The sequence below is a fragment of the Carassius auratus genome, unplaced genomic scaffold (genome assembly GCF_003368295.1).
Source record: "Carassius auratus strain Wakin unplaced genomic scaffold, ASM336829v1 scaf_tig00017200, whole genome shotgun sequence".
Classification (NCBI taxonomy): Eukaryota; Metazoa; Chordata; class Actinopteri; order Cypriniformes; family Cyprinidae; genus Carassius; species Carassius auratus.
The window spans coordinates 25,772-38,617 of record NW_020524753.1 but is presented as its reverse complement, the minus strand read 5'-3'; the positions used below and the strand labels follow the sequence as shown (position 1 = coordinate 38,617).

The window sequence follows — 12,846 nt, the reverse complement described above, 5'->3', positions numbered from 1 at the left end:
TTGGTTCTTTTAATTGTGATTATTTTGGCTCACATTTAACAAAAACCCACCATTTCATCTCAACAAATTAGAATACTTAATGAGACCAGTAAAAAAAAAAAAAAACTTTTTAGTGAATTGTTTGCCTTCTGAAAAGTATGTTATTTTTCTGTAAATGTACTCAATACTTGGTAGGGGCTCCTTTTGCTTTAATTACTGCTTCAATTCGGCGTGGCATGGAGGTGATCAGTTTCTGGCACTGCTGAGGTGGTATGGAAGCCCAGGTTTCTTTGACAGTGGCCTTCAGCTCATCTGCATTTTTTCCTCTTGACAATAGCCCATAGATTATCTTTGGGATTCAGGTCTGGTGAGTTTGCTGGCCAGTCAAGCACACCAACACCATGGTCATTTTGCTTTTGGCAGTGTGGTCAGGTACCAAATCCTGCTGGAAAATGAAATCAGCATCTTCAAAAATCTGGTCAACAGAAGAAAGCATGAAGTGCTCCAAAATTTCTTGGTAAACGGCTGCAGCGACTTTGGTTTTCATAAAACAGAATGGATCAACACCAGTAGATGACATTGCACTGCAAATCATCACAGACTGTGGAAGATTAACACTGTACTTCAGGCAACTTGGGCTATGAGCTTCTCCACCCTTCCTCCAGACTCTAGGACCTTGGTTTCCAAATGAAATACAAAACTTGGTCTAATCTGAAAAGAGGACTTTGGACACTGGGCAACAGTCCAGTTCTTCTTCTCCTTAGCCAAGGTAAGACGCCTCTGAGGTTGTCGGTGGTTCAGCAAATTCCTTGACTTGTCTGTGTGTGGTGGCTCTTGATGTCTTGACCCCAGCCTCAGTCCATTCCTCATGAAGTTCAATCAAATTCTTGAATCGATTTTGCTTAAAAATCCTCATAAGGCTGTCGGTTGGTTTTGCATCTTTTTCCTTCCACTCAACTTTCTGTTAACATGCTTGGATACAGCACTCTGTGAACAGCCATCTTTGGCAATGAATGTTTTTGGCTTACCCTCCTTGTGAAGGGTGTCAATGATTGTCTTCTCGAAAACTGTCAGATCAGCAGTCTTCCCCATTATTGTGTAGCCTAGTGAACCAAACTGAGAGACCATTTTGAAGGCACAGGAAACCTTAGAGGTGTAACCTTTGGTGTTTTGAGTTGATTGGCATGTCACCATATTCTAATGAGTTGAGATGTGAATTGGTGGTTTTTTTTTTTAAATGTTAGGCAAAATCATCACAATCATCACATCAGATGAGCTGAAGGGCACTGTAAAAAGAAACCTGGGCCTCCATAACACCTCAACAGTGCCACAAACTGATCACCTCCATGCCACGCAGAATTGAGGCAGTAATTAAAAAAGGAGCCCCTACCAAGTATTGAGTACATGTACAGAAAATGAGCATACTTTCCAGAAGGCCAATAAATCACTAAAAGTTATTTTTTTAACTGGTCTCATGAAGTATTCTTATTCGTTGAGATGAAATGGTTTTTTTTTTTTTTTTTAATTTGGCCACAATCATCACAATTAAAAGAACCAAAGACTTTAACTACTTCAGTCTGTGTGCATTGAATTTAATACATAAGTTTCACAATTTGAGTTGAATTACTGAAATAAACGAACTTTTCCACGACATTCTAATTTATTGAGATGCACCTGTAGATAGACATACAGAGATAGATAGAAAGACAGAGATAGATAGGTGAAAGTGATATTTGAGAAAGTGACATTCAGCCAAGTATGGTGACCCATACTCAGAATTTGTGCATTTTACCCATCCAAAGTGCACACACACACACACAGAGCAGTGAACACACACTCACACTGTGAACACACACCCAGAGCAGTTTCGATGCCTTGCTCAAGGGCACCTAAGTCATGTTATTGCCTGCTGGAGATTAGAACCCACAACCCTAGGGTTAGGAGTCAAACTCTCTAACCACTAGGCCACGACTCCCCCGTTTTATTTTATTTTTTTGTGAGATAGACAGAGATAGACAGACAGAGATAGATGGACAGACAGACAGACAGACAGAGATAGACAGAGATATATAGACAGACAGACCAAGATAGATAGAAACACAGAGATAGATAGATTGACAGAGAGAGATAGACAGACAGAGAAAGACAGACAGACAGACAGACGGACGGACAGACAGACAGACAGACAGACAGACAGACAGATAGATAGATAGATAGATAGATAGATAGATAGATAGATAGATAGATAGATAGATAGATAGATAGATAGATAGATAGATAAATACCCATTACTCTGTGATACGAGCTTTAACTCTCAGTTTGATGCATGATGAACTCTTAGAGCACCACCATGTGGAAGAAATTACCACACACTGATGTTTATATCTAATCAAGCATTGTAAGGTATATGTGTAGCTATAGACTACAATAAAATATAATATAATACACAGTCAATGCAATGAGTACATCAAGAAACGAAATGGAAGAACGTATAGATCAATATATATTAATGAACTAGAGTTCATCGGAAATCCTAGCCGTCAGTAATCAGGAGACGGAGAGAACGATAGAGTGCAGGATGAGTCTCTAGAGGTCAGATCAGATAATGGCCGATAGAAGGCGCAGTTCGTGAAATCCACTCATTGTTTATTTCAACATGACGGAAAACAGCGCGTCACCGGAGGATCCCTGGCTCAAAGTAAGGAAAAATATTCAGATAAAGTCTGTCCGCTGATTTTAAAACAGCCATATCCTCCCAAATCGCCCCCGTGAAGTGTGTTTCTGTTTATCTGTGTAACGTTAGTTCTACAGAGGTTGGTTTCACTCTCTAACGTTAGCTCAGCTGGCTAACGTTAGTCGTAAAGTTCAGCAAGTCAAAAGAACAATTACCCTGCTCCCCACATAATAGTGGTCTTAAAATGCTTTGTATTTAGCGGTGATTTAGGCAACACATTACCACAGAAATGCGTCCGAAAACAGTTCTGCCTATAAACTGACTTTTTATGTTGTAAATGTTAGAATGGAAGCTATAACAGATGTGTACGAGTTGAAATCGCTAAGCTAACTGGTTTGATCGCTACATTGGCTGTTTCGAAACGTATTTAAACTGCCACTAGACAGAATTTTTGGGCATCGAAGGCGCGTTCGGACGATCGAATCGACTCCCCAGAGAACGGGATTCGATTCAAGTGACAGATGATGTCCCAAAATACTGTCAAGACAGCAAATTAAATCTCACTAGTTTTCTTTGTTTGTTTGTGCCTCCACTGTATGTATGCTGCTGTTCCAGTGCATTATAACCTCCTGCCGCATTCATATGCAACTTATAAAATCATAAAATATGCCCTCAATTGCACCGACTGTAATGGCAGCTTGACAATATGACAGATATTGCTCAATCTGAGAGTTTGGAGACGCATTATGCATGTAGATTAAATGTCACTCTTTAAAGGGGTTATTTGGGACACATCACAGTCGGGAGTTAGAGGTGTCCTAGATAAAGGTAAGGCAGGACAGGTCAGGCTATGTTTGCATATGTGATTGTTTAGTCAGGCTCGCTTTGACTGTTCTTCTGTTTGTCTTTTTATATCACCCATCTCACCATGTCTCAGCAGACGGACGGTGCCTTCAGCGACAACGGCTTCGATCACAGTGAGTACCAGAGCTATAAACTATTACTATAAGTCTACACCAATGTGTTTTTTTCTTATATTCCGAAGATGAAGGTTAGACATGCAGTTTTAAAAATATAATGAACCCATGGGCTGGACTCGACCATCTGAAACTACTTTGTGCTGTCAAATTTTGAAGTAACCAAACATTAATACTAGTGTTTACATTTATACTTGTATAAATTTCTATATCATTAGGTTTCTTTGCCGAGAGTGCTCGCAAAGGAAGTTTGGTGTCAAGAGCCAACAGCATCGGATCCACGAGTGCCTCTTCTGTACCAAACACAGGTAATACCCCAATCATCTAAAATCAAACATGGCCATTTTTTTTTTATAACCTTTGCTCTAAAATGTTCTTTATGCAAGACCCTTTATGCTCCCTCTGATGCAAAGAACCAAGTCCGTGGCCTATATTGTTTTTTCTTTTTCAATTATGTTACACTCTGACGCTGTACGTAACAATATAAAAGAAAACATGTTGATATCTGCGACATTAAATACAGACATCAAGATACAGTCTGCTAACACACTGTTCTTCCCTTTGGTTTAGATGATGAAGACAGTGATAACAGACATGAGACGCCCTATAAGGAGTCGTATAAAGACCGGAGGAGACAGGCACACACACAGGCAGAGCAGAAACGCAGAGATGCCATCAAGGTAAGAGAGAGAAGAGCAAAAACAAAGACAGAAAATATAGTAGCTTACATGAGCACAAGGTACTTGGAAGTGATCGCAATAATGGATCACAAAAGCACAGTAATTATCTGCCAAATAGAAATACTTATTTCGTAAGCATAGGTCTGCACAGTTTATTCCCTGATAAAATGGTAAATTGTTTACACTTATAAATGTTTTTTTTTTTTAAAGCTCCAGGTGCTGGGCTTGTTTCTAGGGCTGCTCAATTTGCCCAAACACTTTGATTATAATATAGAAATATGGCAATAATAATCCAAGCTTCCATTTTGATGGAAAAAAAATGACGCAGCGACCCCATTAAATCTCTTCTGTTGAAGAGAGCGGTTTGTAAGTGCTTTTCATTACAAATTTGGTGAGATCAGATGAGATCAGCGCAAGATGTGTTCCCAGATACATGGTACAAGCAACCCAAAACATGCAGAGATGATTTCATGTGGAGCAGTTTACTGTGGACAGACTGGATTGTGAGCTGCTCGTGTGTAAAAGAACACCGTGCCTTGTTCCTAGCGTTCTACTTCTGTCACTCAGAAGTGTCTGTACGGATCTCTGTCCCACAGAAAGGCTATGATGACCTGCAGTCTATAGTGCCTACATGCCAGCAGCAGTCTGACTTTGCCATGGCCACTCAGAAGATGAGTAAAGCTACAGTCCTGCAGAAGAGTGAGAACCTTCATTATCTATTTATATTTCCTTGTCACATGCCTTTCACTCTGGAATGGAAAAGCTCAGCAGCTTGTGTGTGTGTGTTTGCAGCAATCGACTACATTCAGTTTCTCCACAAAGAAAAGAAGAAGCAGGAAGAGGATGTTTCCACACTTAGGAAGGAGGTGATGGCGCTGAAAATTATGAAAACGTGAGTGGGGGGGTTATTGACACGTGGCCGGGACATTTTTAACTGCATAAGCTGACAAATGTAGTTCCACTTATTCTCCGGTGGGGTTGTTTCCGGCTTTATCTGACACCGTCACTCTTCTGCCAAGAAATAGATAACACCCCCCTTTAACCTGTTAACTGTCACTCACGTTTTTGAAGATAGACATGAATGTGCATGATACAAACCTAAATTTTTATAATTCATGACTGAAAACATTTTGTAACATGATTTTTATGTGCCATTTACATGGTAATGCAATGTCTGATTTTAAAATGGGTTTTGAAGGATGAATTTTGAGATTTTATGTTTTCAAGTGATATATAACTTCTGATGATTTCTAAAAAGGCAACGAGGAAGTCTTATTTCTAAACAAAGGTCAAAGCTCCTTTTGTAATGTAGAATTCTGAGGGTGCACTCTTGTCATAAATTCATCTATTACTTTTCCTACATAATTTTTAACAAAAAATATTGGTAAAATATATATTTGGGAGTCTTAGACCTTTCCAACGATATATAGTTTGTCAAGATTAGATTAGATTTGATTGTAATATAGTATAGTCAACGTAGGTGTCCCGTATACGGGACGGGGTGACATTTAACAGGTTAAGACCTATAAAAGGGAGGGAGGAAGAAAAGTGTCTTAAAGATACTAACGTGTCTTTTAATGGTTTGTTTCAGGAACTATGAGCACATTGTGAAGGCCCATCAGAATAACCCTCAGCAGGGCAGCGAGCAGGTTTCAGACCAGGTGAAGTTCAGTGTGTTTCAGAGCATCATGGACTCTCTGTTCCAGTCCTTCAGTGCCTCAGTGTCGGTCAACAGCTTTCAGGAGCTCTCTGCCTGCGTCTTCAGCTGGATCGAGGAACACTGCAAGCCCCAGGTAGCACATGCACATGCTCACGTGTTTAAAGGAATAGTTGACCCAAAAATGAGAACTTATTTCATGTCATTTCAAACCTGTTTGAGTTGGTTGAACATAAAATAAGATATTATGAACCGTGCGGGTAATCAAATAGTTGATGGTCCACATTGACTTCTGTAGTATTTCTTTTCTTATTATGGAAGTCAGTTGGAACAAACAACTTTATCAAAATATCTTCTTTTGTGCTCAACTTAAGAATATAACTTATATAGGTTTGGAACAACATGAAGGTAAGTAAATGATGACAACCTTTTCATTTTTAGGGTGAACTGTTCCTTTACGGCTTGTTAATAGCTGAATTACGATATGAACAGTTCACAGCTTTTTTCACGTAAAGGTTCACAACAATATTTAAAGACCCCAAGAGTTTTCCAGTTGATTGTGATTTACTGGATTCAGAAGGATTTTTAAAAATAGTTTTTACTCTATTTCTACCCGGTCAAATATTTTAGAACTTGAAAACTAGCAAATAATGTATATTTATTTAAAAAAAGTTAATATTAAATTAATTAACTAGACTAGAACCCTGGCTTTTCAAAAAATTAGGTTTTTTGTTGTTGTTGTTGTTTTAGCTCATTTTAAAGTTTGTTCAGTCAAATTTTAAAACATTTAAAGTATTTTTTGCAAGTTTTAGGTTTGCTAAGTGTCCTGGTTGACACCCTGTTTTAGAAGACATTTACACTTTTTTTAATTTTATAGCAGATTGCCATTTTTCTTAACAGGAAAAATTAATTACATTATCAAGTGTAAATGCCCCTTGTCAAAAGTTAGAAATTGCTGATCAACTTAATGCGCAAGTAGCAACTGTGTTATGTTTTCCTATTTCCAAAAGGAAAAAAAAGAAAGTCATTGCATTTTGGGCACAAAATAGCCCTACACAGGCTTAGTTAAACACTGTAAACTCCCAGGCTGACTATGTTTTTCTGTATTGTTGACAGACGCTGAGAGAATTTGTGGTGACTGTGCTGCAGCAAGTGAATGGTCAGCTGTACTGAAGCTGTCTATCTGTATGTTTGTCTGTCTCTCAGGCTGATATCTCATTCAAGAACAGTCTCTCTTTCTCTCTCTCTCACACACACACACACACACACACACACACACTATGCAGCAGGGTATCAGCACACTAATGGACTGGGGTGGATTACAAGGACTCTAAAGAGATGAAGTATTGACTGACAGTGTTTATGGCAGTGATTCAAATCAACAAATGTGGAAATGCGTTAATTTATTCTGATCAGTCATTTTATTACTAATAATTTGGAAGGTAATAATCTGATCTAAGATGTTTGCCATTGCATATAGTTTCCTCACACACTTTCAGCTGGTTTAGAAATTAAAGAAGGTGTTGGTTCTAGGGGTGCGCCGATCACAATCGGCCGATAATCACTTTGGGATGATTGATCGGCGATCTCTAAAAAGGCCGATCTCATAAAACTGATCTCAAGCTTTAATCCATTAACATGAGCCTGCCGTGAGAGGTTTGGCATGACATGCAGCGGCACAGTCTCTGTCCAGCGTGCGTTAAATAATTATAGTACTTAAGCTGAGGTACAATTCATATTTCTTCATTAAATAACTGATAAAGTAATTTGTAAAAGTCTCTGTAAGAGATAATTTCACAAACAGCGTTGAGTGAATCACTGCGTGTGCTCTCTCTTTCTCAAAATGCAAATGCCTTAATCACATCAGGTCTGCTCTATAAGTGAGCTGCACAGCTGACACAGGAATTGCATCACTAAATAGCATTTTTTCTTTTTAACTCTAGTCAGTGTTCAAGCCATTCAACGCTCGCGTGCTTTCCTGAAGACAGTGCGCTCATGCACACTTACAGTGCACACACATAATAATGCCAGGTTCACATTAGTACATTTGCAGTGTGTATGTGGTGTGTATTTTTACCGCGCTCATGTTAATGGATTAAAGCGTTCACACTGCAGACACGGTTGCGGTCTGGCAGAGCGTTTGCAGCAGTACAGAGATAGTTTCCGCACCAAGTCTATTTTTTGCTGCGCTGAATTAAAGTAACAGTGCATTGTTTGCAAAAATGTGAATACGCACTAACACAAAATTGTAGTAATTACACCTTAAATGCATATGATTAAAGTCTGCTGTGCTTCACAGTCAACACATAGGCTATGGTTTTTTGGCTAGGTTTAAAGAAAAAAAGCACTTTTAGATAAACAAGGCAATCATTGCTTAAAGTTCTTTGTGAACTGCAGGATTGCTTGTAATAAAGATTTAAATGCAAAAGAAAGGCAGTAGAGCTGATTGTTTCTGTCAATGGTTTTAATTTAGAATGTTTGTGATAACGTGAGAAAAGTAGTTTAAATGTTATGTTTTAGCGACATAATATATAAATCTAGAGATAAATGCAAAAGTAAAAAGCATTGAATAATTGATGAAAGATTGTATTACTGTACTGTGTAAAAAAAAAAAAAAAAAGAATCACAATGTTCAGGATCAGACTCCTGTGTGAAAGCTCAGTCCGTGCTGCTTCTGTACCACACATGGACTACATGCACACTGCAAACAGAGCATGTGTGGACCTCACATACAGCTGATTAAATCAGGCTTGTGCAACAACTACACGACTGTAAAAACAAAAATACATTGCATGATCAAACATTATATATAAATATATATTTTATATAATATATTTACACCTCCAAATTAAAAAATAATAAAAATCCTCCCACAAGAGTCACATAAGAGAGGGATTCATTTTCAAATATGAAATTCAGGCCCTGAATAAATGTCTAAAAATCTTGATTGGATCATCACAATAAATAAATCAACATGATAAAAAGAAGGCTTTAAAGATTGGTATCTGTGATCCTGCTTTCTGTGATCGGCCTCAAAAATGTTGATCGGAGCACCCCTAGTTAGTTCTGTTTAGTTGATGTCGAAACACACCTCAGTCCTGAAGTTGAATAATTTCTTTGTTTAGTCTAAACCCAGAAGACTTTCATCAGTATTCATATGTTCAAGAGTCTGCAGTTGTGATGCTAAGATAAAATATCATACTGACAACCACAAATAAGTTCGAGAATACTCAACTTCACACCCCACACATACTGAGGTGAAATTGTAAACCAGTCAGCTGCCTTTGAATGATTAAGCTTGGTGTGTTGCATTCAGTTATCATCTTTACCTCATGTTCAAATCATTTTCCAAAGCACAACTACATTTTCACCTTTGTGAACCGCCTAGTGCTGGAAAGGGGAGCCTAGAGGTCTGGTTGCACTGTGATGCATCAGCTGTCTTGCATGTTTTAATAGAATTAAAGTTAGGCAATGCTGAGCCATCTTAGTTCCTCTTTGTCATTGTGATGCTGTGACCAAAGATTGCAGTGTCTACGCACAAATAATGGAAGATAAACCTCTTTTTTTGTCATGTTATGTCAGCTTTTCTTCAGCTTTGTGTAGCGCATCCTACATTTATGATAATGGTTTAAGCTCTTGTGATCAGTATGTTTTGTGCTGCATAAGCTATCGATGAAGACACAGTCGCATCCGTGCGTGGTATAGCAGCTTCACATGGTGTGACCGCCCAATTCTATTTATATTTTCAATGAATGTCAATTAAGGCGTAATGAAAATTCAAAGTCTACTCAGGACACAGCTTTTTAGGTATTGAGATCTTTGTTTTGTTGATAACAGATGATTGTACAATCAACTGTCTGACCTGTGCTGGAATAAGGGACGTCTTTACAGGTTAAAAGCCATACGGTGGAGCGAATGCCAGCTCACAGAGATGAGCCTACGTCGTGCTGAACTACTTTACTAGACTCTGTGCTTTTGCGTTTCCGACTTCAACGGAAGAATCTGGTGGAAATATTTTTGTATCAGTATCATTTTTTTAATTGAAAAATAAACAAATGTTCAAACTTTTTTACAGCTTGTTTGTTCGTTCTTTCTTTCTTTCTCAACAGAACTTTTATAAATAGGATTAGTTTTTAACAAAACCGTTGTCTCAGTGTCCCAGAATACTCTACATTACTTTCCAACCTTTCCAAAGGTCTGGTGTCCCAGCAACGATCGGAATTTAATCAGTGAGTCCTCCATCAGATGTTGGGCATTGTCACTTTATGGTCCTCATCCGTTTCAATTCCAGCCTCCTCCTGATTTCAAAGGAGAGAAAAGAAAGTTTTTCGTTTGCTAGTATACAAATACACGATACTCTAAAGCAGGGTTTTCAAAAAACAATGGCTGTGATACCCCAAGGGTTTGTGCGAGGTTTGTAAAGAAATAGTTCAACCAACAATGAAAGTTCTGTCAATAATTCCTCAAGCTCATGTCATTCCAAAGCATTCATTCATCTTCAGAACACAAAGATATTTCTGATGAAATCCGAGAGTTTTCTGACCCTGCATCCACACTAATGGAACATGGAGTATTTTCATGGTCTGTTTCTGGCACTTGAACGCGTCAGTTGCCTTGCTGTCTTTGCAGGGAACGAAAGCTCTCGGATTTCATCAAAAAATATCTTAATTTGTGTTCTGAAGATAAACAAAGGCCTTACAGGTTTGGAACGGCAATAAGGCGAGTTAATATTGACAGCATTTTACATTTTGGATGAACTCTCTCTAATATTATCCAACATAAAAAGATTCCATCTCCGTATTAGGGTAAAATAAAAGCTTGAGCATTTGAACGTTAAAAAAATAATTTACAACCGTAATGATTTTATCTATTTACTTGCATGCCATGTGACTGATAACTGACATCAGAGAATTGTGAACAAGCAAACATGTTGTAATTGAAATATTAATGTCAAATCTCAGAGGGGTACTTCAAGTAAATTTGTAACAAAAAAGTTTGGAAATGACTCACCAGAAACTGTTTCTTGCTCTTTGGGTACCCCTCCAAAATAGCTCCAACCATATCGGTAACCTGGCAGGTAAACAGACATAAATTATCTAAAAGCCATGCTTGGAGATTCATGTTATGATACATAAGACTTAATATATATCTAATAATCTGTATAATGTAAGTTATGTAGCATTATATCACAGGCATCATTTGTTAGGTCAGTTGACCATTGGCTGTGATAGTAAAGGCCATAATGTGCAGTTTCCATTCGTACATAAATAAACCATGGTGTTGAGGACACAAAGGTAAATATGAAATGAATGCACTTTCATAAAGGCATGCCTTATGGCTGTATCATTAAAAACTAGCTGACATTTTGTCTCCTGGGTAGAATCTGAAGCCGTGTGAATAAATATTTTTACAGCTCATTACCATTCTCTTCCGCTTCCTCCACTCCTTCACATAAGTCTCTCTCTCCTTGTAAACCTGAGGGGCAAGAAATACATTTGTCAGCAACATAAACAAGCATAATATACTGTTGACTGCCCCAGGACAGACACATTATCTGTACAAACTTCACCTAATGAATCAAACGTATTCCAGAGATGCTAGAAGGCTTTAAATTAGTATTTTTGCACTACTTACATAAAAAAGCTATTTAATGTGCAGGGCTCAAGAATAAGAATGGCCCAGGGCTAGTGTGGGAGAGATTCAGGCCGATTTGCACTTACTCAACACTATATTTTGCGCTTATTGATCATGCACAGAGCTGATACTGTAAACACTGACACTTGGTTTCTAACCTTCTGCTTCTCTTCAGGGGTCACATGGTTTGTAGCGGTTTTGATCTTATCCAGCCTCTCTCTGTACCCAGAGCACTCCGCCTGCAGCTCCTGGATCTGGGCCTCCATCTCTGCTGTGGTTAATGAGCTGTTCAGCTCCTTCAGTTCTGAGGGCAAAACCATGATCTTTCTATCAAATACAGAGTTAAGATCAAACCGAATGTTTTTTCCCAGCAGCGCACGTTGAGTGCACACCTGTATCCAGCTGCCTGCAGCTCTGTGAGATGGTCTGTACTTCAGCACTGAGTTGTGCGACACGAGCATCCATCTCCTTCAGTTCAGCATCACTCACATCCGCAAACTGAGACTGAGGGGTTAGACAAGGCATCGGTCAGGCTGATTACCCAACGCCAGTTCTCTTCATATTAACAGCAATCTGTCTCCATCCTAATTAGACCAACCTGATCTGCAAAGTAGATCTTCTGCTTTCCATAGACTTTCTCTTGAATCTGTCCCTGCTGGGCCAGCTGCTCCATTGCTTTGACCACAGCCTGGGAAAATAAAGGCGTTTAATATCACAAAATCAAATAACGTCATACACTCTGTATACAAACTGTAATTTTAACGTATCACATTTAACAAGAGCAAAGAGCGCTTGACACTACTGAACAGATGTCATCTGTCATGTACGTTAATGTTGTTTTTACCGTTTTACCCAGACCACACTGCTTCTGTAGGTTTATAAAGACATCCTGAGCACTATAGGGTCTGTTTTTCTCATTCAGGTATGCGAGGATCTGTGCAACGCCTGTGTGGAAGACAAAGACGGAGATCCGATGCAGTAACAGTAACGTACAGCGGAGTATTTTATAGTGGCGTTGTCGTAACGTTACCAATTATAAAAATCACTTCAAAATGAAGGCATGAAATGTTCAGAAGTGTAAGTATGAGAAGTATCGCGTACCAGCACTGTCTTTTTTGCTCATTGTTTACTCGGTCTAGATCATAGACTGTATGAATACAGCGAGCTGCACTTTTCTGTTGTTTACCTCAGGTAGCTTTCGCGCGCCGAGTTGAATTGTGGGAGTACCGGTGACGACGACACGTA

At 38.8% G+C, this 12,846-nt stretch overlaps 2 protein-coding genes across 3 annotated transcripts; one reads left to right on the top strand and one right to left on the bottom strand.

The window, feature by feature from the left end:
• The first annotated feature begins 2,563 nt into the window (after positions 1–2,563).
• LOC113075586 (max-like protein X) lies at positions 2,564–10,035 on the top strand. 2 transcript variants are annotated; one of them, XM_026248263.1, is made up of 8 exons: positions 2,564–2,677; positions 3,591–3,630; positions 3,849–3,938; positions 4,201–4,310; positions 4,907–5,009; positions 5,103–5,202; positions 5,902–6,103; positions 7,084–10,035. In XM_026248263.1, exons 1-8 carry the CDS (start codon positions 2,636–2,638, stop codon positions 7,138–7,140), a joined length of 744 nt encoding a protein of 247 aa, XP_026104048.1. In that variant the 5' UTR covers positions 2,564–2,635; the 3' UTR covers positions 7,141–10,035. The 2 variants fall into 2 exon arrangements, with proteins under 2 accessions (XP_026104048.1, XP_026104049.1); XM_026248264.1 differs by having other exon boundaries at positions 2,615–2,677; positions 3,594–3,630.
• A 27-nt stretch (positions 10,036–10,062) lies between these two features.
• On the bottom strand, positions 10,063–12,810 carry LOC113075588 (homologous-pairing protein 2 homolog). The gene is made up of 8 exons (XM_026248265.1): positions 12,703–12,810; positions 12,446–12,546; positions 12,200–12,289; positions 11,994–12,105; positions 11,760–11,905; positions 11,389–11,442; positions 10,978–11,037; positions 10,063–10,265 (listed from the first exon to the last, which is right to left on the bottom strand). Exons 1-8 carry the CDS (start codon positions 12,722–12,724, stop codon positions 10,209–10,211), a joined length of 642 nt encoding a protein of 213 aa, XP_026104050.1. The 5' UTR covers positions 12,725–12,810; the 3' UTR covers positions 10,063–10,208.
• Between the last annotated feature and the right edge of the window lie 36 nt (positions 12,811–12,846).

What these genes read in the sequence shown, in the direction of transcription:
- LOC113075586 (XM_026248263.1), top strand. Translation starts at nt 2,636, where the DNA reads ATGACGGAAAACAGCGCGTCACCGGAGGATCCCTGGCTCAAA. An exon ending in AACGCAGAGATGCCATCAAG is followed by an intron (nt 4,311 to 4,906) that starts GTAAGAGAGAGA and finishes TCTGTCCCACAG; the next exon opens with AAAGGCTATGATGACCTGCA. An exon ending in AGCTACAGTCCTGCAGAAGA is followed by an intron (nt 5,010 to 5,102) that starts GTGAGAACCTTC and finishes GTGTGTTTGCAG; the next exon opens with CAATCGACTACATTCAGTTT.
- LOC113075588 (XM_026248265.1), bottom strand. Translation starts at nt 12,724, where the DNA reads ATGAGCAAAAAAGACAGTGCTG. An exon ending in GAGCAAAAAAGACAGTGCTG is followed by an intron (nt 12,547 to 12,702) that starts GTACGCGATACT and finishes TCTTCCACACAG; the next exon opens with GCGTTGCACAGATCCTCGCA. An exon ending in GGAGGAAGCGGAAGAGAATG is followed by an intron (nt 11,038 to 11,388) that starts GTAATGAGCTGT and finishes TTTACCTGCCAG; the next exon opens with GTTACCGATATGGTTGGAGC.